The sequence below is a fragment of the Balaenoptera ricei genome, chromosome 20, assembly GCF_028023285.1.
Source record: "Balaenoptera ricei isolate mBalRic1 chromosome 20, mBalRic1.hap2, whole genome shotgun sequence".
NCBI lineage: Eukaryota > Metazoa > Chordata > Mammalia > Artiodactyla > Balaenopteridae > Balaenoptera > Balaenoptera ricei.
In genome coordinates, this window is record NC_082658.1 from 55,227,934 (window position 1) to 55,255,396 (window position 27,463).

General features: G+C 57.0%; 6 protein-coding genes across 9 annotated transcripts in view; all 6 read right to left on the reverse strand.

The window, feature by feature from the left end:
* Window positions 1-20,248, reverse strand: part of LOC132354577 (uncharacterized protein SPEM3-like) — a 55,203-nt gene extending 34,955 nt beyond the window's left edge. The window contains exons 1-3 of the mRNA XM_059906439.1: window positions 20,111-20,248; window positions 19,904-19,961; window positions 18,058-19,785 (exon numbers count right to left, since the gene is read on the reverse strand). Coding sequence (XP_059762422.1) covers window positions 18,058-19,785; window positions 19,904-19,961; window positions 20,111-20,248 — 1,924 coding nt within the window. The remainder of the gene's footprint in view (window positions 1-18,057; window positions 19,786-19,903; window positions 19,962-20,110) is intronic.
* LOC132355821 (acetylcholine receptor subunit beta-like) lies at window positions 2-6,092 on the reverse strand (the record flags this gene model as incomplete). The annotated part of the gene is made up of 8 exons (XM_059908385.1): window positions 5,960-6,092; window positions 5,735-5,874; window positions 5,100-5,144; window positions 4,438-4,547; window positions 4,225-4,333; window positions 3,712-3,859; window positions 3,039-3,248; window positions 2-144 (listed from the first exon to the last, which is right to left on the reverse strand). Coding segments are annotated over exons 1-8 (972 nt in total), but the record flags the coding sequence as incomplete, so codon positions are not given.
* LOC132355353 (fibroblast growth factor 11) lies at window positions 6,223-12,322 on the reverse strand. 4 transcript variants are annotated; one of them, XM_059907655.1, is made up of 6 exons: window positions 11,916-12,322; window positions 11,007-11,247; window positions 9,234-9,344; window positions 8,926-9,029; window positions 8,106-8,304; window positions 6,223-7,838 (listed from the first exon to the last, which is right to left on the reverse strand). In XM_059907655.1, exons 2-6 carry the CDS (start codon window positions 11,197-11,199, stop codon window positions 7,660-7,662), a joined length of 786 nt encoding a protein of 261 aa, XP_059763638.1. In that variant the 5' UTR covers window positions 11,200-11,247; window positions 11,916-12,322; the 3' UTR covers window positions 6,223-7,659. The 4 variants fall into 4 exon arrangements, with proteins under 4 accessions (XP_059763638.1, XP_059763639.1, XP_059763637.1 ...); XM_059907656.1 differs by lacking the exon at window positions 11,916-12,322 and having other exon boundaries at window positions 8,106-8,220; window positions 11,007-11,266; XM_059907654.1 differs by lacking the exon at window positions 11,916-12,322 and having other exon boundaries at window positions 11,007-11,266.
* On the reverse strand, window positions 13,309-15,670 carry LOC132355342 (transmembrane protein 102-like). Its single transcript, XM_059907633.1, has 3 exons — window positions 15,302-15,670; window positions 14,750-15,106; window positions 13,309-14,648 (listed from the first exon to the last, which is right to left on the reverse strand). Exons 2-3 carry the CDS (start codon window positions 14,961-14,963, stop codon window positions 13,327-13,329), a joined length of 1,536 nt encoding a protein of 511 aa, XP_059763616.1. The 5' UTR covers window positions 14,964-15,106; window positions 15,302-15,670; the 3' UTR covers window positions 13,309-13,326.
* A 773-nt stretch (window positions 20,249-21,021) lies between the features above and the next one.
* Window positions 21,022-22,754, reverse strand: LOC132356155 (uncharacterized protein SPEM2-like). Its single transcript, XM_059908972.1, has 3 exons — window positions 22,617-22,754; window positions 22,408-22,465; window positions 21,022-22,274 (listed from the first exon to the last, which is right to left on the reverse strand). The coding sequence occupies exons 1-3, from the start codon at window positions 22,752-22,754 to the stop codon at window positions 21,022-21,024; spliced, it is 1,449 nt and encodes a 482-aa protein (XP_059764955.1).
* A 2,115-nt stretch (window positions 22,755-24,869) lies between these two features.
* On the reverse strand, window positions 24,870-26,094 carry LOC132355233 (spermatid maturation protein 1-like). Its single transcript, XM_059907474.1, has 3 exons — window positions 25,951-26,094; window positions 25,794-25,851; window positions 24,870-25,594 (listed from the first exon to the last, which is right to left on the reverse strand). The coding sequence occupies exons 1-3, from the start codon at window positions 26,092-26,094 to the stop codon at window positions 24,870-24,872; spliced, it is 927 nt and encodes a 308-aa protein (XP_059763457.1).
* Window positions 26,095-27,463: the final 1,369 nt, after the last annotated feature.

Sequence of the window (27,463 nt, forward strand, 5' to 3'; positions counted from 1 at the left end):
AGAAGGTGACGAGGACCATGGTAAACATGAGGTATTTGATAATGATGGGGACAGACAGGGAGGTCTCAGGCACTTTGTCTGCCAGCAGCAGCAGGAACACAGTAAGGGTCAGCAGGGCAAAGATCGAGAGCCCCATCTTCTCTCCTTGGGGGACAGAGGGGAAGGCGGGAGGATTAGGCTTTGCCAGAAAGCAATCTCCCTGGCATAATCAGTGACCGTGTTTCCAGCTCACTCAAGGACAGGCTTTTGGAAGGGCCAACTGCATGCAAATAACTCCTACATTTATACCTCCAACCTGGACTGATTCCCCTAAATTCCACACTTGTATCCACCTGCCTACTTAACCTCTCCATTTGGGTGTCCAATAGACATCTCGAAATTCACATGTCCAAAACTTAATTCCCTCACCACCGACTCCCCACATAGTGTTCCCCAGTTCATAAACGACAACTCGATCTTTCCTGTGGCTCAGGCCAAATCCCTTTGAGTCATTCTCAGCTCTCCTCTCTCGCATCCCATATCCAATCCATACCAAACCCTATTGGCTCTACCTTCAAAAGATATCCTGAAACTGATGACTTATCACATCTACCACTACCATCCTGGTACAAGCCACCATTACCTCAGATCTGAGTTATTATAAAGGCCTCCTCTTTGCTTCATCCTTTGCCCCCCTGCTGACTGTTCTCAACAGAGCAGCCAGATTGATCGCGTTAAAATGTAAATCAGATCATATCACTCCAGTGGCTTCCCATCGCCTTTAGCATAAGAGTCCTTACTGAAGTCTACAAGGCCTTCCCATTAGCTCTCTGACTACATCTCCTACTGTTTTCTCTCTTGCTTACTTCATTCAGTTACATTGGCTATTTCTTGGATATGCAAGGCACACGCCACCTCAGAGCCTTTGCATTCACTGTTAACTCCTCCTGGTAATTTCTTCCCCCAGATATCTACCAGGGTCATTCTCTCACTTCCTTCAAGTCTTTGTTCAAATATTGATCAAACATTCCCTTTTTAGTGAGGCATTCACTGACCATCCTATTTTTAAATTGCAACCCCTGTGATAAATCATAGCGGAAAAGAATATGAAAAAGAATATATATATCTATAACTGAGTCACTTTGCTGTACAGCAGAAATGAAACACAACATTGTAAATCAACTATATTTCAATAAAATTGTCTAAATAAATAAATAAATTGCAACCCCTACCCCCATTCTCATCCTCCCCAAACCCTTTTCCTACTTCATTTTCCTTCTTAGGAATTGACCTCTCCTAATATACTATCTAGGACTTCCCTGGTGGCACAGTGGTTAGGAATCGCCTGCCAATGCAGGGGACACGGGTTCGAGTCCTGGTCCGGGAGGATCCCACATACCGCGGAGAAACTAAGCCCGTGCGCCACAACTACTGAGCCTGCGCTCTAGAGCCCGCGAGCCACAACTACTGAGCCCGTGTGCCACAACTACTGAAGCCCGTGCGCCTAGATCCCGTGTTCCACAACAAGAGGAGCCACCGCAGTGGGAAGCCCGTGCACTGCAACGAAGAGTAGCCCCTGTTCACCACAACTAGAGAAAGCCCCCGCGCAGCAACGAAGACCCAATGCAGCCTAAATTAATTAATTAATTAAAAAAATAATAATATACTATCCAATGGGTTTATTTATTATGTTTACTGACTGTCTCCCCCACTAGAATATAAACTCCATGAGACCAGGGATTTTTGTCTGTTTTATTCACTGATATATTCCCAGTGCCTTGCATGTTACAGATGTTCAACAAATATTGTTGCATGAATGAATGGACCAACCCCTGTAGCAGGAGCTATATAGCAAATCGAAGGATCTAAAAATGAAACCAAGTATATAAGAATATGCCAGGTGGCTGGTTATTACTGTGGCATACAACAGGCACTGCAAACTTCACGGAAGGTATTGAAATAAATAACTTTTATGGTCTGTTCTACTTTAGTCCTGTAATGTTGGGTTCCAAGATTTGCCTTGCTCCAGGAAGAAGAAGTTACATGTGGAAGTGTGTTCTAGAGCTGCATCACTCTCCTTCGCTAGACTGAGAGAGGGCTTGATTACAGAGAGAAGGAAAGCGTGTTTTTTGTTTGTTTTGTTTTGTTTTTCAGGCCACAGCAGTGAAAGCCCGGAATCCTAACCACTAGGCCACCAGGGAACTCCCAGGAAAGCATGTTTTGAATACGAGAGTTTAGGATATCAGTCTCTGAATCAGACTAGTACTAACCAGGGTTGGAATAGCAACGCTGCCTCTCTCTGTGTAATGTCAGGTGAATGACTTAAACTCACTTACCCTCTGTGAAATGGGAAGACAATTCAGTACTTACCTCACAGAGTTGTGAAGATTAGAACTGAGTTAATATATGTAACACATTATTTGTATTATCTTATAGCAAGTGCTCAAAATTAGAAAAGACTATACCTACACTTAACACAAAGCTTACAGAGTACCAGGCATAGTTCTATTAACTCAGTTAATCCTCAAAATAGTCCTATGTGGGAGGGACAACGACTGTCCTATTTCCAGATTAGGACACTAAGAGATTAAGGAATTTGCCCAAGGTTACTCTGTTAGCATATTGTGCTGTCTCCCAGAGAAATGTTGGCTGTTATTTCCAAGGGAGATAGGAGGTTAAGGGACTAGTAGGCATTTGACAAGTGGGGGAGGGAGGATGCCAGGAATGGGGAAAGGGAAAGGAAGCGTTAGCTAAGCCTGGGAGTTTGTTGGTCAGAGGAGTGGCAGTTCCAAGGATGAGACCCTAGGATTCTGAAGGGAAGAGTTCAGAAGTTACTGGGTGCGGAGAAGTGAGCAGCAGAGGGGAGGTAGAGCTTGAGGTTGGAGGGGAAATCTGGATGCAGAGGCAAAGGCTCTTCCTGAAAGGAAAACCTGGGTGAGATTGCTGAAGCACAGTTCATGAAGGCTTGAGTTGGCAGGAAAACCTTCCCTGTATTATGGGGGAAGAGGAAGAAGCTGAGCTATTGGTAAGAAGGAGTGCTGGGCCCCTTCCCCCCTTACCTGCATCTGGTGGCAGGTAGAAGACGAAGATGGCCAGAAGAGTGATGAGGATGCATGGGGCAATGACGTTGACCAGGTAAAAGAGAGGCTTCCGGCGAATGATGAGGTAGAAGGTGACTTCCTCACGCCGTCTTTCCCCCTCTCCCCTAGGATCCACTGGAGGCTGGATTAGCCGAGAAGGCTTGTGAATAATCTCCCATTGACCATTCTCTTGGGGGGCGGAGGGGGGAGAAGAGAAGGTGACACAGATGTGGAACCTGTTTTTGTTGGTGCCAGATAAGGCTTTGTTTTCTTTTTTTTTTTTTTTTTTTGCCTCACCGCGCCACTGCGCTGCTTGTGGGATCTTAGTTCCCCAATGAGGGACTGAACCCGGGCCCTCAGCAGTGAAAGTGTGGAGTCCTAACCACTGGACCGCCAGGGAATTCCCAGATATGGCTTTCTCTGCCACATCCTAGAGCAGGGGGGACTGATGTAATAAGGGGCTAGCTATGGTCCCTGGGCTGGACAGCCCATCTCTAATAAATGAGCAAGTCTCAATTTCCATAACCACAAAATATAGACAGTTATACCTATCTTGCTGAACCCACAGGGACTCACTGATGGAGTATATTTATCAGCCTGTTAGAAACTGGAAATCATAAAGCCCATGGACATGGGAGCCATGCCCACTCACCAATGAAGGTGCCTTCATGAATGTGCACTTCCTGCCGCTCCTGCCCATCGGGACCCAAGCCAGTCTGCAGGCTGACTTCTGAGCTGTCATAGCTATAGGAACTGAACACCATGGTGCAGTTCTGCCAGTCAAAGGGGAAGTAGGTGACCTGGATGGAGTGGAGAGTCACTAGAGCTGCCAGAGAGCTGGTCAGGGCTGGGGGAGTTGGGGAGGTCACAGGGCAGACAGGGGTCAGAGGATATGGGGCACTAGGGAGATGGGGACCACCAGGGGAAGATCACAGAGAAGTGGAGTCACAGAGGAATAAGAAGGTTATGTGGGGAGGTCATGGACAATGGAGGGGGGGGGTCACTGAGGAAGACTGGAAGTCAATGAAAGTGGACAGAGAAGATGAAACTCAACGGAAAATCAGAAGGGTAAGGGAGACGTGAGGGTCATGGGGATAATGGAGGAGGGATGTCTGAGTGAGGGTTTCTAGGAGCGCCTTGAGCTTCCCAGGTGGGGCCCGGACACCTGGATGCTGCAGCTGCTGCGATAGATGCCCGGGGGCTGCCAGCGCACGGAGCCGTCGGAGGACACCACGACGCTGATGTCCAGAGCAACATCAAAATTTCCGTCATTGCTGCAGGGAAAGAATCTTCTCATCTGGGATCAGGCCCCTCCCTCCGGAGGCCGCGCCCCTCCAGAGGCCCTGCCCCACCTCCCAGACTTTGGGAACATCCTCACTTGTTTAGGAGCACCACGTCTGGTAGCCACACGGATTCGGCAGTGATGCGGAGTGAATCGATGCCCTCGTGCTCCTCAGGGTCCCAGCTCAGCCTGTAGTCAGTCCACTCCTAGGGAAGCAGAGGCTGAGGGGCCGTCTGGGGCTGGAGGCTGGAAGGAGTCTTGGGATGTGCGAAGGAAGCCCGGGCAGGGAGTGCAAGGGAAGAGAGCCGCGCAGGCATGGTCTGTGGTTCTGGAGGCCGGGGCTCTGTTTAAGACTCCACCTGCACTCTTTGGGACCCTATCAACTAATTTCCCCTTCCCTCTCATCGGGCCCCAGTTTCTTCTTTCTGTAAAAACGAGGGGGTTGCACGCTAGCCTCTAAAACAGTGGTTTTCAAACTGCAGTTAACGACCCTTTTCATAGGTCCGGAATCAAATGAGTGGCCCCAAACCAATGTTAAAAAAAAAAAAAATTTAGAATGAAAAACACATGGAATGCAGCTCCCATAGTAAAGATAGTTATTGTTTCCTGAAGCTTCTGTTTCAGTTATAAATGTGTTTTCTGAGGTCGTGATGCAAAAAAAAGAAAAAAAAAATCTTACTGTGCGGGACGGGACATTCGAGAAAATTGTAAAGGCAGCGGGACGCCCGCCCTTTCCCACCCTGCGGGGGTGTCCGTACCAGGTCTAAGTAGACCTTTGTGCTCATCTCCTCATCCTTCTCGTTCTAGAAGGGAAAAGTTTAAAGGGTAGATATGATGTCAGTGTAGAGAAATGAGGGGCTCGGTGGGTAAACTCTCCCTGGAAACTCCCCTCTTTTTCTGAGTCGCACCCTCTTGGGTTCAAGCCCCACCTCCTATAAGCTGCGTTGGTTTAAGCCCCGCCTCTATCTCGTAAACTTCCTGCTGGCCGTACAGCCCGCCAGTTCATTTACCAGTCCCAGTCCCGGCCCCGGCCGGAGTGAATCTCTGCCCGCTGTTGTTTATTGACCCTGTCCGGCACCAAGGTCCGCCCCAGCCTGTGACCCCGCCTCCAGGTCCGCTCTCCGGCCTGTCCATCGGCCCCAGCTCCACTGTGAGATCCGCCCACAGGCCCGTTCATCATCCTGCCCGGCTCAATCCTGGCCCGTCCAGCAGCCACGCCCACAGGTCGTCCATTGGTCCGATTTCGACCCAATCTCTACCAACCGCCCGTCAGTCTCCCAGCCTGGCCTCGCCCCGGACCCCGCCCCCAGTGGTCCCTGGGTCCCGCCCTGCCTAAAGCCACGCCCCCAGCCGGCTGGTGGGCCAGACCTTAACTCCCCGCGTGCGCCCTCACCAGGCTGATTAATTGCGCTAGGCTGAGACCAACGCTGACCCCGACGCGGTCTCCCACCTCCCGCGCCGGCCTCACCGAGCTATCATAGCCCGAGAAAAGTTTCTCACGGAGTCGGCCCTCCGCTTCCGAGCCGCGGGCGCCTGGAGGAGGAGAGAACTGAGTGAAGCTCTGGTTCCTGGCCACGACCTCTGGCCCTGTCACTGCCCCTTTGAGGCCCAGACTTACCCGGGGCGAACGGCGCCCCCAACGCCCCCAGCAGCAGCAGCAGCAGCAGCAGCGCCCCTGGTGTCATAGCCCGCCCGCGTCGCTCAGTGAGTCCGCTTGGATGAGCCGCCAGGACAGCCAGCGCAGGGGAAGTGACGAGGCGCCCAGGAATGTGCACCTGTTATTGGGGGGCAGCCCACCCGCCCCGCCCCGCCCCTGCGACTTGATCCCTCCCCGAGCAACTGCCAAAGCCTGCTACCCACAGATGGCAGACAACACTTCAATTGTATAAATCGTCTTTAATTGAGAAAGCATGGAGTGGAGACCGGTCCCCTGGGAGCAGAGCCTTTTTGGGTACCTAACATCCAGCTGAGGTAAAGCAAGTTCTATTCAGTTAGAAGCTGGAGGGGTGTATGAGGTCTAGAGACCAAGAGGCCCTCACCCTCTTTGGCCTGACCTGTAGGGGAGAAGGGTGGGACTTATTGCTGAATTGGGGTCTCCTCATTTGGGGGGGGTCAAAGCTATGTCCCATTTGTCTTTTTTATTCTAGACCCATTACCCTAAAGACCTCAGCTTTAAAGGGGACCTGGAAGGAATTCCTGCTGAGGTAGCTAAGTGTTCATGTCCCCCCAACCCAGGCACAGGTCCAGTCATGCCATAGTTCTGGCCCCTTCCCCATCCTAGCTGCTCTTCCATGAGCCAGGGATTCCTTCCAAAATTCCTCTGCCCTTCCTCAGCCTCTGTTCCCTGGCAGGACCCCAGCTGAGTTGCAGGAGCTAGAAACTGCATGTAAAAAAGAAGGTTAGCATTCTATAGAAAGAATAAGATTTTTGGAAAATTGTCTAGGGAAAACAAGAAGTGGTTCTTGATCCAGCCAGAACTTAGTTCTTTGTGAATCATAGCTGGGTCCTTTCCAGAGCTCCTGCTTAACAGGTATCACTAGAGAAGGTGGGAGCGTGGGTCTAGAACTCTTACTCTAGAGCAATAACATGGCTATATAGGCTCTAGTTCCATCCTAGAGGGAAGGGCTGAGAGTCGTGGTCTATGTCCTAGAGCTGAGATTCAGAAGGAAGTATGGCTCCGTACGTGTCTAGAACATCACGCTCTAGAATTGGGTGTCTCTGGGGTAAGAAAGTTAAACCTGTGGTGATCTGAGACTGGCTCAATTCAGGCCAAGACCAACAGCTGGACAGGGCCCAAATCCAGCCTCTCTCCACTTGGAAACCAGGGGTCCATCTGGGTGAAGGACAGAAGCCTGATGGATCCAGAACAGAGCCTGGCAGCATGCCTGTGTTCCAGCACAGACCCTGAGTGCAGAAATGGCCCTGGCTGGGGTGCCTGGTGTTCCAGAATCTGTCTGGAACAAGGCAAAAGGTGGAGTAGGGAAAGAAGGAAACTAATCCTGAGCTCCAGTGGACCTATAAATCTATGGCTTGGTGGCCATGAAAAGGGCAAAGGGCTCCAGGAACTGCCTGAGCCCGGGGTGCGGAAGATTTATGCCCTGGTTTTGTCAGTTTTGGAACTCCCCGCGCCATCTCGGGAAAAGGCTTTGGAGGGTGTGAGTGTGGAAGGAAAGAAGTGATCAGCCAGGACCATTTTCAGACATCCCCCCTCTCTGACCCCTTTCCCGGGCCCAAGGATCTGAGGGTCTCAGCAGCCCCGGAAGTCACGGCCGGCCCCTAGGCTCCCTCTGGGTAGAGCACCTGGTGGGACCTGGCTGCTCAGGGCATGAGCGTGGCAGCAGGGGTGAGAGCAGGGCCAGAAGCAGGGCTGGGAGACAGGCTGTGGTGGTGGCGAGGGTAGGGAGCCTCCAGTCCGGGGACTGCATGGCAGGGGGCAGGGGGCCTGGAAGGGGAGGTCTCAGGGACACTGTGGAGAGAAGGCTCCCGGTACCCAGCCACTGTGAAGGGGAGAGAGAGGAGCAGGAAGGAGAGTTAGGCACCAAGAGAGCTCTGAAAGGGCTCCCTTCCCCTACAATCCTCCTCTGGGAACCCACAGGAGGAGAGCTTCCCAAACCTCCAAAGGCCAGAGCCTTCCTGGCTTGACCTGTCATAGCATGTGTCCTCTTAAAACACTTATAGCCCCTTAGCTGTGTGTCACTAAATGTCCCTGTCAAGGTCAATACCGTCCCATGTGGTCCACCTCTTCCCTGGGGGTCCATACTCACCCTCCAGGAGCTTGGGCACAAAGTGGGCGGCTGCCTTGGTCTTCTTGACTCGATTTCCCTTCATGACTCGGCCCTCCTTGTCCAGGCCCAGGTACCAGGACCGGCCAGAACGACGCTGGCGATAGAGAGCAGAGGCGTACAGGACATAGTAATTCTCAGAGACGCACTCCTTAAAGCGACACTCAGCTGTGAAATGTGGCTGAGGAGACAAAGACCCAGAAAGGCACACACAGACAGAAAGACAAAAAGACGCATCACTGAACAGAAGGGAGCCCTGGGAAGAACAAGGCAGGATATAATCCATACGTTTGAGACTGGGAGAGCCAACTTCTGAGCCCACGCAGGAACTGGGAGAAAGGGAGGATGAGGAAGAGTCTGGTGGCCCCCGAGGGCCAGGAACTAGACTTCTGGGGGCCTGGAATAAGAAGATAACTTCTCTCTGCTCTACTCCCAACCTCTCACCATCCAGGGGACCTGGAGAGAATTTCTGCTTGGAGGAGTTCCTGAATCCTTCCCCAGTATCCTGAATGACTCTGGGGAAGTGAGTAATAATGAGGTCTAGAGGAGGTTGGAGAAGACACAGGGGTTCTAAAAGGTTGAAAGAGTTGGACATTCAAAGAGCCTGGGGGTGTTTAGGAGGCTATTGGAGGAGAAGGGATTGGAGGGACCCTAGAGGAGGTGCTTGGGAGCGGGCAGTGAGGACAGGGTGTCGGCAAGAGCTGGAGGGAGAGGAGGCCCTGAGCTGCAAAATATCTGTAGTTGGGAAGGCTGTAGCTAGGGGAGTCCCCTGACTCCAGGCCACTCTGCCCCCTTGTCTCACCGAGCTGTAGAGCAGCCCCTCAGCGTTCATGGCCATGTAGTGACCCAGCTTGGCACTCTGGATGGTGACTACACGGAGCCCCACAGGGATCAGGTTGAAGTGGGCTGGGGGTGGAGAGAAGAGGTATCAGTACCCCAAGCCTCCAATCCCCATCTGAGCCCCCCCTCAATTCTGGTCCCAGTTCTACTTCTTCCTTTGCGGGGTCAAAGAGCCAGACTGAAAACAACAGAACCTGAAGCCACAATAGGATTGTCATCTCCTATGCCTGCTCTCCCCCTTCCCACCCAGCAGCTGGCTTCCCCTCTCACTGAAAGAGCTGGTGTCCTCTGGGGTGCCCTGGATACTCCCGTCGGGATTCGCCTGGAGGTAGAAACCCTGGCAGCAGAACAGTTTGGTGACGATGCCTTTGAGCTGAGGCTCTGGAGAAAGAGACATTCATCTTGGAACATGACATCTCTGTTCCCAGAAACATTGCTACACTTGGCGGGATCAGAGGAGAGAAAGAAAGGAGGATGGAGGGAAGGAAGAGGGTCCCAGGGCCCCAGCTCCCTGACCCTCTAAGCAAGGTCTCTCCCACCTCTCTTTGACTCCAGAGGAAGCTGGGGTGTGGGTCCCTTCTGCTTCCTCTAACCAGCTTTCAGTTTAATTGATTGAAATTTATTTAAAGGCTTAATTCCTACTCTACAGCTCAACCAGAATGGGGGGAGGGGAGAAGAAGGTAGAGGAAGGGGAGAGATACATGGAAAGGCAGAGGACAAAGGGAGACAGGCAGAGCTGCTGAAGCGGCAGTGTGTTTGCGAATGTGGGGGGCAGTAAGGTGACCCCAGGGTAGGGGCGCCCCCTCAGGAGTGGGGGTGGGACTGGGCCTGACGCTGACTCAGCACCTGCTGCTGCGGCTGCCGCTCGCTTCTCGCGGGCCTCGCCTTGGCCCAGCGCCGGCCTGTCTGACACTGACCCATCTGTCTGTCTGTCTGTCTGTCAGTCTGCTGGCTCGCGGGGGCCCAGCCCTCCCTGAGGCTCAGCCTCTCCCCTTCAGCCAGGTAACCCGCCTGGGATGGGGGATATTCGGTAGCAAACCAAGGAAATGGGGGAGGGGGCCAGGGAGCTGGTGAGGCAGGCTGACTCACGTGGGGGCTGGGTCCCACTCAAAGGGTGGGCTGCGGACCGTACCACTGCGGAGGGCCGGCGGCGGGGGGAGGAGGACGCCAGCGGGGGGCGGGGGGGTCTCCCCCTAGGGGAGCTGGGAGCGGGCGGGAGCGAGGCCAGAGGGACTTCCCGCCTGTCGCACCTGGACGGGGACCACACGCTAACCCTCACAACTCTCCTCCCCCGGCGCTTGCGGCCGAGTTCCCGGTACCCCCTCGTAGATGGTACGACCCCCAGTCTCCGTGCGGGTATCCAGCCGTGTAGTGTGTCTGAGTTGCTCGCGGCAGAGGGTCCCCTGAGCCCGTGGGACCCGATTTCGGAGTCGCGTAGGCGGTCATGGGGGAGTGCCCAGCTCCCTTCTTGAAGTGCAGGTCACGGGAGGAGGGCGCACAGAGGGGCGGACTGGCGAGGTAGCTGCAAGGACACCCCGGGGAGAGCTGGGGAGATTGGTACCGAGCCAGGCAAGCTCGGCGAGGAGGAACGGAGCCAAGGCTCGGAGGAGCGGGAGAAGCGGGGCGGGGGCGGGGGCGGGGCTGCCGGAGCCGCAGAAACCCTCGGGGTGACCCAGGCGTCCGGAACCCCCAGGCCCCTCCGCTCGGCATTGAAAGAATCGCGAGAGACCGCACGTAGGCAGAGGACGGTGGGGGTGGGGACTCGTGTGTTGGGAGGGGGGGCGAGCGGGAGCTGCCAGGCTTCGGGGCACCAGGCTTAGCCCCTCAAGCCTTCCCCTTGCCCTCGAAAGCAAGGAGACTCGGGGTTATGGGCGAGAGAGAAGGGAAACTGAGGCATCGTCTGGCCGAGAGTTTGTGGTCCAGGTGCACCCCCTTTCACTTTCGGGGAGCCGCCGTCAGTCGGGCCCCGCTCTTCCGAGTCCCTGGCCTCAACCTCCCAGGCAGAGAGACCCCCGGCCCGGAGACCCCGCCCCAGCCACTCACCCGGGCAGCGGTCCGGCCGCGCGGGCCGCCCCCCGCACAGTCGCACCTTGGACAGCAGGATGAGGTGCTGCTTCTGGCAAAGGGACTTGGTGCCGCGGGGACACACGCGCCGCTGCGCTGACACGGGCCGGCTGCCCCCGGGCTCGCGGACCTCCCGCTTCTGCCGGATCAGGCTGCTGGCCGGTGCCGCCATGGCGCCCCGGGAGGAGACACCCCAAAACCGGCAGGCTCCCGGAGCGCGCTGGGACCCCCCAGAGAAGCCCGCTAGCTCACCAGGACATGGTCTTGCCTCTCCGGTCCGACTCGCCGCCTCACCCACGGGACCTGAGGATAAGCCCTAGACGACCCCCACCCCAGGCACCAGCTCCCACCCTTGGGCCTCGTGCTAGCTTCGCCAGACCCAGCAGCCTATGTACCTCTCAGTTGACCCCACCCTCGACCTTTGCCCCCCACAGAAAACTCCCCCTTCTCTGATCTCCAGTGTCCCTGTCCCCCACTAACACTATCCCAAAGCCAAGACCCTCAAATTTTCCAGGATGTGGTTCCAATATCCCCAGGCACCTTTCCACCCTATTTCCGGGCCCTGCACTCCTGCCAAAGCCACTCTTGTAATTTTAAGGGTGTGGGTCCTTAGCTTTGGGGATATTAGCTCACCCCACCCCTGCTGGGGTGCTGCCAGTGTCTAGGAAGAACCCAACCTTGGTGTCTTTTCCTTTGCCACCCTCTAAGTGAAGAATCCCCCACTTTTTTTCACTGAAATCCCCAAAAAACTATGCCTTGAAATATCCAGACTGTCGCCAATCAGCAAGAAGAGGTTCCCAGACCCTGTCTCTGGACGATACCGGTTTTTACCAAGTCACCCCCATTTCTAGTGGCACAGGGTTCCAGCTGCTGAGCCCCTTTCCTCACCTTGTTACCCTCCACTCCTTTTGAAGTCACCTCCAAATCCGCCCTTCCTAGTGGTTACACCAGGTGGTTGTCTGGAGGGCCCTCTGTCACCTCGGAATAAGGAGCATAGGTTTTTGGCTTTTTTGTTTTTTTCTGGCAGCCCCTAATTTCCTCGGGGACAGCTGGTGCTGTTTAGATCCCACGCCCTCCAATCCAACCAGCCCCCCGAGAGAGGAGTGCACCCACGTTGTCACGGGTCCCCAAATGTGAACAGACCCGCTATAAGTCAGAGCGCATCAGAGCTTTCTGCGACAGGGCTTCCTTGTCCTCCCCGGGACTGCCTATAGCACCCCCTCTTCCTTCCCCGACGCCCCTCAACCTGTCCTGTCTTGTCGATCCGGGGACGGCTGGCGCTGGCTCTGGTTCCAGGCTCCTCCCTCCCTGTACCCCGCAAGCGGAGCTTCCCCCCACGCCCGGCTAGGCGTCCCGGACCCCAGGAAGGAGTGAGGGTGTCTCCGCAGAGCGCCCTGGTCTGGCGAAGTGAGCACTGGGCCTGGCGGCTGGACCAAGCGGAGCGGCGGCAGCGGCGGCAGCGGTAGCGGCTGTGGGAAGCTGAGGCGGCGGCGGCGACAGCAGCTCTCCCCTCCTCCGAGAGCCGGCCCGGGGGCGGGGCAGGGGGCGGAGACTCCGGGAAAGAGATGGGGGGGGTGAAGCTGGGCGGGCGGAACCCTGGGGTTCCTTGGAGGCAGGGAGTGGGGACGGTCTTAGAGACAGGTGGAGCCGAGACAAGGCCGCATGTCTCGCATGTCTCGGGGTTCAGAGGAGGAGGGACAAGGAGGCGACTCCACTGAATGGAACTCTGGATGGGGGGAGAGGTTGGGCTTAGATAGATGGAATGGCAGATGCCCCGAGAATGGAGAAAGGGACCCTACTGCCCGGGATGGAGGACAGAACTGGATGAGGAAGGTGGGGGGAATAACTGAAGAGATAGCGGTGGTGGTGAGGTCTAGCCTGGGGTGAAATCCGGCCTCCTTAATATCTCTGCTTTTGTGTGAGACAAATTGGTCAGTCCCTGGTCTCCATACCTTTCTCCTTTACACGTTTTTTCAGCAGATATGTTACCCCCATCCCTATTGACTCCTAAGAGAAAAGACCATAAGAACTGGCGGGAGATGGATGCCAGAGGCTGCACGGGAGCAGGAGGGGTGCTGGCCACAGATTTGGAAAGTGGAGAGGCCAGAATGGAACGACCTGTGCCAGGGATGCGGCGGGAGGAGGGTGGGAGGAAGCGGAGGAACCGGCGAGGAGGCCTTCTAGAACGGGTTCTTCGGGCCCAAGGCGCTCAGCCTGTCTCCCAGGTGAGGGGAGAGCAGTCCCCTCCACATCCCGCTGGCCAACAGAAGCACATTCCAGGTTAGTAGGAACAGCGTCTTTAATGGGCCCCGCCTCCCACGCCGGCTAAGCCGCCCCCCTTGCGTGCAGCCTTGGCCTCTTCCACAGCGGCTCGCAGGGCGCGGGCAGGGTCCCTGCGAAGCAGGGCCAACGCCCCGAGCAGCGAAGCGGCGCCGTCCCCCGCACCGAGCTTTTGGCCACTCAGAAAATAGTGGGGCAGCGTCCCGGCCTCGAGCACCCGGCCCAGCTCATCCAGCAGCCCGAGGCAGCAGGCGCCCGCATTCTCGGGTCGCGCCAGATAGAGCGCGGGCAGCCGCTCGCACGCCCAGTACAGCAACGTCCGCAGGAGATAGGGCGCCGCGACCCTAGTCCCGGCCACCAGCGGGCGCAGCAGCGCCTGGGCCGCCGCGTGCGCTTGCAGCAGGGGAACGGGTATGCGCGTCTTGAGCGCCAGCTCTTGGCGGGCGAAGCAGAGCTGCCATCCGGAGGCGCCCGGCCGCTCTGTGCCGCCGCCGCCGGGCACCAGGTAGAAGGAAGACGACTCCGAGGCCAGCGGGCCGGCCCACGAGTGGCTCCGAGCCTCCTGGGGCCAGCCGGCCACGGACACCACGGGGATCAAGTCGAAAAGCAGGAGGCGGCGCGGGGGCCCAGGCGTAGCCAGGAGGATGGTGGTGACCCCCGCGTGGCGGGCTGCGTGGACCAAGCGCGGGGCACCCGGGACCGGAAACAGGGACTCAGCGACCGCAGCCAGCGAAGCAAAGAACCAGGCAGCCACCTGGGCGGGGCACAATGTGGGCCATGCCTCCCGAGCCTCCGACGGCTGTGGCACTGGGCTAACGTCGGCTGCTTTGGTGACGTCACCATTCGTTTTTTTCAGTGGTGAGGGAAAGTCAACATCGGTTACGTCTTGGTGAGGCAATTCTGGCACTGAAACATTACTAGGTGATTTTTCCAAAGACTCGTGTGCCTCAGGCTCAGTGACGTCACCGTGCAGCTGGTCCACGGAGATTTGCGGATCCTTGGGAGTTTGTTTGCTTTGGGCTGGGTGGATCGAATCACGTCCTCCTGGGACTGGGGGTCCTAGGCAATCCTGCCATGCCTCCCGGACCGAGGTTCCGCGTACTTGCTCTGGGAGGAAGAGCCATGCGTAACAGGATCCCACGTCCGGTTGCAGCTCCTGCCCAGTGCCATCTAGCGAAAGCACGGGCACCAGGAGGGTGAAGCTGGCGTCGTAGTGAGGTCCCCGAGCGTAGGGACCTAGAGGCGCAGGCCCCAGATCCAGGGAGCCCTCGCGAATCCCGCCACGAAGCAGCAAGAGCTCTGCCTGAGGAGGAAAGCGAAGGTCCCGGCGGTGAACGAGACCTAAGGAAAGAGAAGGGATCGTAAAGGCGTGATCCAGAGCCGGGGCGGGGTGAGGCGGAGCTGAGAGCTGCAAGTTCCCGAAGGCTGGGAGGGTTACTTACCAAGCAAAGAGAAAACAAAGTCCTTGGCCTGGAGGAGATCTGGTCCTGGCTTGGGACCTTCACTCCAGCTCTCCTGCACACCCAGCTCCTGGATCAGCTGGGTTAGTTCTTGCAGCTGCGCCCCAGAGCAGAAGTCGATGTCCGTGAGCGGCCGGGCTGGGGCTGGGGGCGGTGGGCCCCACCAGGGAGCACTCCCCCAGACCGCGGAAGCCATATGGCTCTGTCGTTTTGGGGCTAGGAAATACACAGACGGGAGGAAGCCCAGACGGGCCGTTCCTTTTGCTGCGGAAAACTGGCCCCCGTTCTTTTCTCTTCCAGAGGCCAAGAGGGTTCCCAAGGCACAGTCCGCCAATGGGTCTGCAGACGAAGGGCCCTAAATTTAGTCTTGAAAGGGAACAAATAAACACCTCCTCCGTCCTTGCCCTTTTCTCATATGCTGGTCCCCGCCCCCATGGAACGGTTCACCTGACTCAGCAGGTAGAAAGTAGCTGTTTGGCCCCTCCTAAGGAATGCAGTAGCCTCCTTCGCTGCCCCTTGTCTACGTCCCCTTACCTCTTTTTCAGAAGAGGCTAGTGGTTTACGGCTTCCCTCTTAGGGGTAGCTACAAAGGCTGGGAAGAGAATGGATAGGAAGATTCAACAGGTAACTTCTTCCTGCTGCCTGCAAGGCCACGCCCCTAAATTATAACCACGCCCCTTTCTGGAGGCTGTCGGGGTGGTTCCGGACCAGCCCGGCCTCCAGTCAGAGTTCAGTCCATCCTTTCGCTCTGCAGAGATCTCGCGGCTATCCTGGGAGTTGTAGTTTGTCTTCAAAACTACCAGGGCGTTGGGGCCACGCCGCCACATCCTTTCCGGTTCCGTTCAAGTAGTGCCTGATGGAAGTTGTAGTTTCTATGCAGATAAACTATTCTGTGTCTTTACAAGGCCAGGTCAACCGCACAAACACTCCTTGGGGTTAAAACAGAGGCCTAATAGGATGGATCTGAATAGCAAACAATAATAATGAGGGACATACACTAGGGCATGCGGAGAAATAGGGGACTCCACATCTCACTTGGGAGTAGAGGAGCCCTGGTCATTTAAATCTAGAAGGGTTCTTGCATGCAATTATAACTTCATTTTAGAGGTGAGACTGCAAGCCTAGAAAGGTTGCACATGACTTGTCCAAGGTCAGAGCTGAGCCAGAGAGGTGTTGGAAATGGGCTCTCCCGCTGGGACGTATCTCCTTGGAATCGGTGGTGGTGATGTTAGACAAGAACACACCGATAGTGTGCCTGTAGTGACCCAGGGATGGACATCTGACTCAGGGAAGGGACATATTAGTGTTGCCCACCTCAGACACACAAGTGGTGGCAGGGAAAACACTTTGCAATCTCGCAGCTTATGTGTGTATACAGAAGAGTTATCAGGACTGAAAATCAAGTCCAGAGGAAACTCCAGCTGGGCTAGGGCAGGGCAATGAGAAATTATGAGGGGAAGGAAATTGCTCTCAGCGGCCAGTGCTATCATGGACACAGCTTAAGTCCAGGCTGAAACTAGGAGCCAGAATAATAGGACAGAAAGATAGGACACCAGAGACACGCTCACAGATTAGACCAATGCATGCTGGACCAGGAATTCTTACATTCCTTTTTCCCAGGGGTCTGTCTCCACAGTGAACTAGGCCTAAGTCCATGGGCAAGAAAATTAAGTGGAGACACCTCGAGAAAATTAGAGGCCTATGAAGGAGGGCACCGTCAGAATCCAAGGCTCAATTTGGGGAGCCTAAAACACAAGGTTTCCTAGTCACTGACCAAGAGAGGTCTTCTCCCTCAGTAACCACGAGCCCCAAACACAGCCCAGAACGGGGGAGGCAAGTTTGCATACCTCTGGTCGTGACCCAAGAGACCAGATCAGGAAAACTGAAGCCTGGGCTCTTTCTCACAGTCTGGGGAAATCAGGCGTTGGGTGTCCATGCCTACATCTTACCTCCTCCCCAGAGGGTGGCTTCTGAGCCACCCCAGAAAGAACTAAGTTCTCTGGGCTCTGGGGGAGCTTTAAGATGCTGGGGGTGGGTGACAGGGAAAGGAAAATTGCTCTAAACTCTAAAGCACTGCTCTCCAATAGCATTTTCCATGATGACGGAAACGTTCTAAATCTGTGCCGTCCAATACAGTATCCGCTAGCTCCATGTGACTACTGAGCACTTAGAAGATCATGACACTGAGGAACAGAATTTTTTTCTTTTTTGGCCAAGCCATGAAGCTTGCAGGGACTGAGTTCCCCGACCAGGGATTGAACCGCGGCCACAGCAGTGAAAGCGCCAAGTCCCAACAACTGGACCACCAGGGAACAGAATTGGACGCCAGGGAAATTCTGTTCCCTGAGGAAGAGAATTTTTAACTTTTTAACTTAATTTTTAACAGAATTACTTTTCCTTAATTGTAACTAATTTATATTCTAATAGGCATATTTGGCTAGTGGCTACTGTAATTGACAATGCAGCTCTAGGGCCTTGGGGATAGCGGATTTAGCTAGACAGCGATGGAGGGAAAGCAGGGATAGTTTAGGTCCTCATCAGGCCCTGTGGGATGGGGCTGGGGTGGATGTCCTCACACAACCACAGAACACTTCTCTTGTCTCTTTATTCCTCATGCATATCTGTCCCCTGATATCCCCACTCCTTGATGGTCTCCGGTGAGTTGTTGGATGTCTCTCGGTGAAGGCGCCTGGGAGACAGAGCTTCGCATTTGTCCCTGCCCGCTCTGAACTGTCTCTGGCGGGCGTCAAAGACCACATGCCCTAGCCGGGTGCCTGACCCAGGACAGTAGGGCTTCCAGCTGGTCTTGGGAGGCGTAGACATCTGGCGATAGTTCTGGCAGGCTGGAGGAACTGTATCCATGGGGTGGTACACCCAGTCTTGGCCGCCTGCTCGCCGGGAGGATGATTGCAGCTCAATCAGCACAGGTACCTCTGAGAAGGTTTGCAGGTCATTGTAGGTCACCTGAGCCTTGGGAGAGCAGGAGTTCTGACTGGGTGGGACAGAAGTCCCTGGTATGTGCTGCCCTGCATCCTCCTTTCGAGGACCTGCCTCAGATCTAAATAACTTTCGGGTCTGATGTGGGCCCAAAGCTTGGACAGAGTCAGTTCCTAGAGGGTTCTTGTGGAGGCCTGGATTTGGGGTAAGACCTGGGTTTCTGGAATCTTTTGCAGGGCCTGGGGTCCTTTGGAGGACAGAGCCTTGGTTGAGGTCTAGACTCTCACGAAGTTCAGGGGGTTGGGGCTGGTTTGGGGTTTGGGACGTCGTGGATAACTGGGGAGGGATGGGGCCCTGGGAAGAGAGGACAGACGGAGGAGACTTGGAGGTTGGGGGAAAGTTGGGGGGTTGTATTAAGGCGGAGGGCTTCTGGTGGTTGCTGTGTTGATGAAGGACAAAGGATCTGGGAGAAACAAGAGGCAGAGAAAGAGTGCATGGTGGAGGCATGGCGCATGGTGAGCTCTGGGCACTGGTTGGAGAATGGAAGCAAGGTTGAGAAGGTGCAGCATCCTTGGAATACACCAGGAATTTGGGGTAGACTGGAGCCTGGGGGTCCGTGTTTCTCTTCTCAGAACTGCAAGGATGGAAGCTGCAGTAAGGGAAGGTCTTGGACTGCACAAATTTGTCTTTGGCATCATTTGAGATCTTCCATTCCATATTCCCCGACTCCAGGTAACCCAGTATGGATCCTGTGGAGGGCTTGGCACTGTCCCCACTACATTGCTTCAGTGTTTGCTCAGCTGTACCAGAGCTCACCAGACCATGCCCCTCTTGGGGCCTGGAGACGGTACCCAAGTCCTTTCTGGAGTACCCAGAGTTCTGAGGGGGACACACATGGACCACGTTCTGCTTTACCCTGCGGGCATCGTAGACCACCTGGCCGGAGGAGAGGCCTTGGCTGAAGGCAGACAAGGTAGAGGGAATAGAAGCTAGGATGGGGGTAGGGGTGGTGGAAGGGACTGGAGTGGTCGTCAGGGCCATGACCAGCGCTGGGACAGAGGTTGTGGCAGAGATCGGGACAGGGGCTGGTGTAGGGGCTAGGGCAGGAGTAGTAGCAGGGGCAGAAGTTGGGGGAGGGACTGGGGCCGAAGGTGGGGGAGGGACCAGAGTGTTGGCATGGGTATAGGTCAGATGAGCATGGGTCAGGGTGCAGACAGAAGTGTGGCCCAGGGACTGGGCTGAGGCATTTGAGGGGGCCTGGGCTTGGGCCGGGGCTGGGGTATGGGCTGAGGTATGCTCAGGGCCATGGACCTGGGCAGGGCTGCCCCCAGGGGTGAGGGCTGGGGAGGGGGTCTGGGCCTGGGGGGTGGTGTGCTCAGGGGGGTGGAACGTGGAGCATGTCTGGGCCTGAGGTGGGGCGTGCTCAGAGGGGTGGGTTGAGGAGAAGTTCTGGGCCTTGGCAGGTGTGCGCTCAGTGGGGTCCACTGGGGAGAAGGCCTGGGCCTGGGCGGAAGTGTGCTCATGGGCGTGGCCTCGGGAGCAGCTCTCGGCCTGGGGGGGGGTGTGCTCAGGGGGGTGGGCTGAGGAGAAGGTCTGGGCCTTGGCAGGAGCATGCGCAGGGGGCTGAACTGGGGGGCGGGTCTGGGCCCGGGCTGGGGCCTGGGCTGGGTCATAGTCTGGGGTCTTCGTCTTGCTCTCTTGGGGCAGGCGGAGTGGAAGCACGTCCACCTTGCTCATCCTGCGGAGCTTGGAAGATGTCTCTTGCCTGGAGTAAAAGGTGGCTCGGGACTTTAAGGCTGTGACCGGAGGGGCCTCGCCAGCGCCCACTACCCCCTCCTTCCACAGTCCCCGTGGAGCCTCCATGGGAGCCCCAGCCCGTCCACACTGAGGCGGCCTCCAGCAGCACCCAGAAGCCTTCTCATGTTTTGTGTCTGGCATCCACGAGTCAAGGTGGTTTGGGTGCCCGAGCAGGAAGCTTGGGCGATGGCGGAAGCGGGAAGGAACTCTTGAGCACAGGTTCTTGGGATCCACGGAGCAGCGCACGCACATGCGATGGCTGCCTACACAGCTGGCTTCCTTGTCTGCGGGGAAAGGCGAGATGGGACAGGGCCTGGGTTCCTGAGGGGCTGAGAATCGAGGCAGGGATAGAAGAAAGGGGACAGGCCCATATCCCCTGAGCCCACGCTGGCGCCCACTCACCTTTGGGGAAAACGTGACGGAAGAGTGTCCGCAAGGAGCTCTTCAGATGCCTCCAGAGCTGAGGGAAGCAGGGGAGGAGGGGAGGCCGGGAGCAGGGTGAGCCCTGAAATCCAACCCTTGTCCGGCCACACCCCAGCAGCCCTCCCACCTCAGCCCCTTCAAGACCCCAGGGCTCCCCTAACCCCACTGCCCAGATCCTGCCCTGACCAGAGTCACCACGTTGATCCCCACGTTGAGCAAGATGAAGCTGCCCAGGATCAGAAGAATTGAGTCTCCTAGTTCCTGGCATTTCCTGGGGTTGGTGCCAGAGCACGGCTGGGCTCGGTAGTGGGTTTGCTCACACATGGCCGCAGGTCTCAGGACTGCCTGGGCCCCCTGGCCTCCACATACTCACTGGGAGCCAGAGGGGGAGAAGGACTGGGTCATAATGGGGCAGGTGGTTGGGGTCACAATGAGGGAGGGGGAGGAAAAGGAGGGCCCAGGGTGGCATTCGCTGGTAACCAGGTAATCAGGTAAGCTGAGCCTGGACAGTCAAACAGGGCCCGGAGGCCGGCCTACCTCCCCTCGAGTGGTCAATCATTCACTCACCACCCTCTGGCTCACTTGTTCAAATGACACATTCCATCTCTTGGCCCCTCCTGAGACTAGGAGGACCTTGGCCTCAGAGCCCTGGGGAAGGCCTGGCTGGAGTCCAGAGCCTCAGCCTTCTTCATGCCCTTCACTGGGCGTGGAGCTGGACCTGCCCAGATGTGGAACCTCCCAGTTTGGAAGCAGCTTCTTGTATGAGGCTCTCTGGGGACAGGGACAGCTGAGACACAGAGGAGGTGCCTAGAGACCAGTGGTTTGGAGTCTGCAGCTGCAGATCTCCTTAGTGCATGGTATAGGACCAGGAGGGGCTTGCTGGCAGGACTGTGGCCACTAAACCAAGGGGACCCTCAGGCCAAGAAGAGGACACTGGCTTCTTATTGCAGGAAGCCAAGGGCAGGGACCCAGGCTGGCAGAAGGAGTGGCGCTTCCAAGCCACAGACCACCAATGTTTCCTGGACTCTGGCGCTCTTTATTCCTCTCTCCATGCCCTGCCGCCCCCCGCCCCCGCCCCCGCCCCCGTTTGCTGCTGGTCAGTTCATTTTCCCAGTCTGGCGCCCGTGCAGAGGGGGCCTCGAGGCCGAGGTGGAAGGCGGCAGCGAGTTGGCCCGCGCTCGGCTCTCCTGCACTTGCCGCTTCAGCTCCAGGCTGTCATACACCTGGTAGCTGGCATTGCCCCCCGGGTCCCGGCTGAGTGGCATGAAGGTGGGCCGGGGCGGAAGGTGCTCGGTAGCCTGGACGTCGGGCAGGGGCTGGGAGGAGCGGACGAGCAGGGCTGAGCTGGGAGCCGGGGCCCGCCGGTACGAGGCCTCGGCCAGCACCGTGAGGGAGGCGGAGGCGGTCAGAGGGCGCCGCACGGGCAGCATCTCGGCCCATTCGGCCGCCCGGCGCCGTACCTCGTGGGCATCCCGGGAATAGTTCAAGTGTTCCGTGGAGGGGTGCGGGCTGCCGTTGGGCTGGCTGTGAGCACTGCTGGGGAGGCTCCGTCTGTGGGCCTGGGGGGAGTTGCGCTGCCGGGCTTCGGGCCGGCAGCCCCGAGGCTCCAGAGCGGATGGAGGCTCAGAGCCTTCCAGACCACGCCGCCGCTGATTCCAGGAGTCATACGGGAGCTGGCCCCTTGAGGGGTAAGTGCTGTGCCCCCCAGGGACCCACGAGGGGTTAGGGGGCAGCCGTCGGGGGGGTGGTGGAGACGAGGGCCACTGGTCAGCCTCCACGTTGCCCCAGATGCGGGATGGTGAGCAGGGAGCCCCGAGGGACTGCAGCCTTAGCTCGGACTTGGCCTCCACACGCTTGGGCATGCGGCGCGGCTCGGGCGACAGGTAGAGACAGGGTGGTGGCAGGCTGGCCAGGATCCCACCCTGGCGGCCCCAGAGGCCCACGTTGGAGGGCAGGCCCATCCGCTGGTAGAGCCCTCCCCAGCACCCCCGCGGGTGCTTGGGTTGTGGGAAGGAAAGGTCATCCCCCTCCTCCAGGTAGGAGTCCGGGTCCTCCCGATCGAAGGAGCGCATCAGCCGCAGCTGTGACATCCTGTGGCTGCGAGGCAGCCTATGGAAGACTGAGCGGCTGTAGGGGAATTGTCTGCGGTTCTTCGGTCTCCGCTGGTGGCTGCAGGGGCGGCGGCTGCAGCTGCGGCTACGGTTGTGGAGATGATGGTAGGAGGACGAGGAGTAGCAAGTGGGCCGGGCCATTTTCACTTCCACAGGGTCCAGGGTGCAGTGGATGTGGACGTCTCGGGCCTTGGCTGGAGGATATTTGGGGGAACTTTCACAAGCCTGCGAGATTTCATCTGGGGGAGGCGAGAGTCCGTGAGGGCAGGGCAACTGTCAGAAGAGTTCAGGGTTGGGAACCTGGGGGCCTGGGTTTCTAGGGCCCTGGGAATGGCGGGGGCGGGGTGCCCCCTACCTGTCTTCCGTACTTACTTTTCTGATTAATCCAATAGATGGTCTTGTCTAAGGCATTCTGGAGCCCATGCCATATCTGGGGGGAGGTGTGTGAAAATGAAGGCCAGGCTCTCTACCCTCACCCCCGTCCCAGCCAAGACCGTTCCTGCAGACGGAGGTGCAGGCTGCAGCTGGTTCCCACCCTCAGCCCTCTTCACCCCTACTGGTGGTCCCCAACCATCGCTGACCATAGCTGCCATGTTGATCCCAATGTTGACAAGAATGACAAGGCCCAGCAGCAGGAGTAGGAAGTCCTCCACATTCTGGGTACTTTCTTGGTATTGATGGCAGCACCCCAGGTTGTCATACCAGAGCTGGTTTTCCATGGTGGGGGCTCCTAGGGCCACCTGGGCCGCCCCCCCCCCACCGGCCCTTACCCACACTGCACTCATGCCAGGACCTGGGGTCACCCACCAACAGGTGAGGGAGCATGGTCATAATGAGGCACGTAGCAGGGAGTCACAATGCAGAGGTGGCCAATCTTTCATCCACTCAGCTGGCCCTTTATGTGGCCATCTCTGCCCTCGGCTCCCACTCCATGGAGCTTAGTCCCCAGAGTTCAGTCTGTCCTTCTGTCTCCATGGGGCCATGCTTAACTTGATTTGCAAACATGGTTGTTACAGATGAGAGACAGTCTTCATAGGGACTGAATCATGCATAAAGGATTTCCTCCATTTCATTGTTCGAGACATTATGGCAGCTTATGTAGCCTGTTGGGATTCCCCACCGACGCCTGCTTGGGGCCAGCAGCAAGGGTGACTAGATGGATGAGTGACAGTAAGAGTCCCCTCTGGGGTCGCCCCACTGCACCATCCCCTCCTTGTCCTGCCCATTTCCCAGTCATAACCCCTCTAGCACCCACTGTACCCACCCCTTCCTGGCCAGGGGTTGCAGCCTTAGGTGTTGGTGGTCACTGAGCCCACTGGCCCCTTCACTTCAGAGCAAGGGTTTGCCACCTTTGCCAGAGACCAACCCCAACCATGGTTTCTCTCCTTCCTAACCAACTGTCCTCCCACTGAGCCAACCCTCCGAGTTGAAAAACGGTTAGCTGCTGTCTTAAGAAAACCACATGAAAGTCACAAAGCACAAAATAGATGTAATTGTTGATATGACAAAAGGAATCTACTATTATAAACCGGGTTCATTGCTGGGGTCTGTGAAAGTGGTACCGGGGGAACCTCAAGTCATTTTGTTTGCACAATGAACATCTCAACAGATATAGAGGAACAGGGAGTTCCCGGGAGGTCCAGTGATTAGGACTCCGTGCTTTCATTGCTGAGGGCCCCGGTTCAATCCCTGGTTGGCGAACTAAGATCCTGCAAACCACACTGCATGGCCAAAAAGAAAAAAAAGAAAGAAAGAAATAGAAACAGCCAGTGGGCATTTTCCATCAAGACTCCAAACACATAGCAGGTGCTCAATATAGACCCACTTAATGGAATCAGCTTAAAATGATCAATAACGTTAGTCAAATGAAAATGAACAGAGAAGCAGGGTGATTCATAAAAGGCCTATCTGTTCACATTCCAGGAACCCATCTGGTATGGAAGGTGACGTCTAGTCCCTTCGACCTGGCTCCTTGTTCCCAAGTTGTGTGCGTGTGTGTGATCCCAACCGTCTAGAAGTAGGTAGGGCCTGGGTTTCCCTGCTGTCCAGTGGATGCAATATTCTGATGAGTTTACATGGGAAACTGAGGAAGGTGGGAAGAGACTCTGATGGGCCAGGCTGACTCAGTAGCAATGGGAATCTACTTGTGGGAGCAGGGGGACGGAGTGTCTGAGGCCATGAAGTTGATCCTTGGTGTCCGTGTGACCATGAATAAGTCACTTGGCGTCTCTGAGCCTCAGTCTCCTCATTTGTGACATGGAAGTGCTAATCAGAGGAGTGAGGTCACAGAGGGCTGTGTGGAGGCAGCCCTTGCGAGTGTCCTCAATATTTTATCCTCCGCTCCAAGCCTTCTTGAGTGTACAGGAGCTTCGGGTTCTGACTGGGGAACTGTGAGGGCCTGGGTACCCTCACTCTCAGCCATCCCTCCCCAAAGAAACCAGGGCTTCAGAGGGACCACACCTCACCTGTAGTTGCAGCCTAAACCTGGGCTCTGGTAGGAGCCGGACCTCTGAGAGACTGAGGCCATGGGGATGAGGGTCTCCACTCAAGTGCAGTACTGCCTGGGGATCTGGAATGGGATTTGGGGGGCTTCCCTGGGCACTAAAGAACAGAGTAGAGGCAGGTGGGAGCCTTGGAACCAAGAAGGGCCTGGGAAAGGGCTGAGGACAGGGCCTGGTGAGGCCAAGAGGTTGATGAGGGTCCTCAGGGCTCTCTAGGCCCTGTTGCCAGGGAGATCATTTCCTTAGCAACCAGGCTTCTGGGTGCTGTGTGGGCCCTGGCACCCCCCACACCACCACAAACCACCTCCTCTCTTCTTTTTATTCTTCTCCCAGTCACCTCTCTGTCAGGGAACGGTATACCCAGGCCTTTCCCGTCCCCTCAGCCGTGCTGGATCCAGAGACCGGGGGGTAACAGTGGGACAGGGCCTCCAACTCCCTGGTCAGCTCCCGCAGCCACCGCCGCACGTCTCTGGCATTATAGGCTACGCGCCCTGAGGAGTGGCGCCGGGGGATGTCTGGGACGTGGGCCGGGCCCAGGATGGGTGGCTGGGCTGGCGAGCACTGCTCCTGTTCTGCCTGGGGCCCCCCTCCACTGTTCTTGTGGCTCAGGGCCTGAGGGCTGTGGGGCGGGGGGTTCACAGGGTACACGTAGGCCTCTAGGCCCAGCTCTGACTGCATCTCTCTTTTGAGCGGCCTTCCCTCTACAGTTTGCTGGAAGCGGATGGTCTGGGTAGGCGGCTCCACAGCATCCTGGGCCCAGGGAGTCCAGAACCCCTGGGTGGACTGAAGGCCTTCCCAGTCCCTGGGGCAATCCCAGTTGTGGGAGCAGATTGTTGTCTGCTGACGTGGGGGCTTCTCGTCGTCGCTGTCAGTGTCAGTGGTCCAGGCTATAGGGCGGTGGGCGCGGCGTGCTGAAGAGTCTCGACGGCGACGGCGGCGAGTGGGTGGGGGGGACACAGCCATTTTCACAGGGTCCATGGTGCACCGAAGGCGGACTGCAGGGGCGCTCTGCTTCGGGGGCTGGGTCTGCTTCCCAGGTGAGCATAACTTAGAAGCTTCTGTGGATCGGGGACAGGTGAGAGGCTGGTGGGGAGCCTGGCTCCTCCAGGGATGGAGAGGCAGCGTGCAGGAAGAGAAGCTGCGTAGTTATGGGGTCTGAGCGGGGGGAGCGGGAGGGGAAGGGGCCCGCTTAGGGTCAGGGCTACAACACCTGGTTTCTGCCTTTCCTATTCCCCAACCTCCCCATCCTCCACTTACCTTTCTCACAAATAACACGAAACACGTGGTGTAAGAAGCCACGGAGTCTGCGCCAGACCTAGGTGGGGGAGGACACAGTGACCCCAGGCAGGCCCCAGCCACCTGGCCTGCCCCCCAGCCATCCTGCCAGCACCCTCCCACCCGGCCCCACCCTGACCAGTGTCACCGTATTGATGCCAATGTGAACGCAGATGATGAGGCCCAGTAGCAACAGGATGGAGTTGCCCAGGTCCTGGCAGTTGTTGGTGCTGGGGCTGTGACACGAGGCCCACTCGGGCCGGGGCCGCTCAGCCATGGCCATGGGAGTCCCTAGGGCCACCGGAGCCCCTAGACTCCCAGCCCACTGTGCCCACAGTGCCACCAGCCGCCTTCCTGTCCCAGAGGCTCCTGGGGGTAAGCGGGTCACAATGATGTGGGGCTCTCCCTCACAATGTGCCAAGAGGGAGAGTCCTGGGCCTGTGTTTGACCCTCCAGCCTGGGCCAGGGCTTAGCAGAGGCCAAACCCTTCACCTTGCGTGTCTCTCCTGTAGCCAGCCACCTGCACCAGCCCATAGGCCCTCTGGCCTGTTCGGTGTCTGTCCCCATCAGCCCCTGCCTGGTCCTCTACGCCAGGCTCTGACCTCTGCACAGACACTGGTCCTGATCTTAACTCCCCAAACAACCCCATTACCAATGACCACCTCACCCCAGCACCCACTCCCCCTTTCTCTCTGACCTCAGAGCTGTTCACTGGAAAGGGCTGTGGGCTCGGACCCCCTCCTCCTCCCTCACTGGCAGAGTCCCTTCTCCAAGGTTTGTTTCTTTAGAGCCCCACCCCTACCTCCCAACATAACAGCAGGCAAAACCAACAGTTAAACTTTTATATTTACAATATTCTCTTCATCTTTTGCCAGGTTTAAAAATGTGTACAGAGCCGCGAAGGGTTGGGGTGGGGACATGGGATTGTCAAGGAGTTGTTCTGGGGACAGGGGCTGGGCATTGGAGTCCGTGGCTGAATCATGGGGTCCCCCAGCCCCCCTCCCATGCCCCAGTTTGGGGGGCATCTGTCTACAGGGTTCAGGGCCCAGGTCCCTAGCATTTAGAGGGCAGGGCTGTTTGGAAAGGAGCTAGACCAGGCAGGGGAAGGGGTGGGAAAAGAACTAAGTTTCCATGGGTGGAGGTGGGGGCAGAAGGGACAGTCAGGAGGCAAAGTTCTGGGGAGCCAAGACCAGGGATTCTGGATTTGGGTGTCAGTGGAAGACAGCACTCCACCCCCCATTCAAATTTGGCACTAATGAACCCACAAAATGCCAGCAGACAAGGATTGGCTCCTTCTCGTCTGGTGTCCCTTGAAACCCTTCCCGACATTGTTCCTTTCCCCAGAGGCCCAAACCGTTTCTCTTTGGGCAGTCACCTTACACACATCCCTTCAAATCAAATTCTTCCTGCTGGTGTCTGCCCCAGCGCCATCCCCCACTGCCCCCTCCATCTGTTCCTCAGTACAGCTGACCCCGTTCTCTCCCCCAACCTGTCCGGGAAAGCCTTTCTCCCCTGCTCTCCTCCCCTCCCCCCTCCACTGCTCCTTTCCTTCAGCCCTGGCGGCCCAGGGACGAGGGGGCAGGTCAAAGGAGGGGGTGGGCAGCTGAGGGGAGAAGCTGGTTTGAGACCAGGAAGGGATGGCTTCAGAGGGG

Excerpts from the sequence above, each read along its gene's own strand:
- LOC132355353 (XM_059907653.1), bottom strand. The coding sequence starts at position 8,718 with ATGTCCAACTCTTTCAACCTTTTAGAACCCCTGTGTCTTCTCCAACCT. Across the intron at positions 7,839-8,105 it reads TGTGCCCAAGCTCCTGGAGG|TGGCTGGGTACCGGGAGCCT; the intron begins GTGAGTATGGAC and ends TCCCCTTCACAG.
- LOC132355342 (XM_059907633.1), bottom strand. The coding sequence starts at position 14,963 with ATGGCTTCCGCGGTCTGGGGGAGTGCTCCCTGGTGGGGCCCACCGCCC. Across the intron at positions 14,649-14,749 it reads CTTTGTTTTCTCTTTGCTTG|GTCTCGTTCACCGCCGGGAC; the intron begins GTAAGTAACCCT and ends CTCTTTCCTTAG.
- LOC132356155 (XM_059908972.1), bottom strand. The coding sequence starts at position 22,754 with ATGGAAAACCAGCTCTGGTATGACAACCTGGGGTGCTGCCATCAATAC. Across the intron at positions 22,466-22,616 it reads GGATCAACATGGCAGCTATG|ATATGGCATGGGCTCCAGAA; the intron begins GTCAGCGATGGT and ends ACCTCCCCCCAG. Across the intron at positions 22,275-22,407 it reads CTATTGGATTAATCAGAAAA|ATGAAATCTCGCAGGCTTGT; the intron begins GTAAGTACGGAA and ends CGCCTCCCCCAG.
- LOC132355233 (XM_059907474.1), bottom strand. The coding sequence starts at position 26,094 with ATGGCCATGGCTGAGCGGCCCCGGCCCGAGTGGGCCTCGTGTCACAGC. Across the intron at positions 25,852-25,950 it reads GCATCAATACGGTGACACTG|GTCTGGCGCAGACTCCGTGG; the intron begins GTCAGGGTGGGG and ends TCCCCCACCTAG. Across the intron at positions 25,595-25,793 it reads TCGTGTTATTTGTGAGAAAG|AAGCTTCTAAGTTATGCTCA; the intron begins GTAAGTGGAGGA and ends CCCGATCCACAG.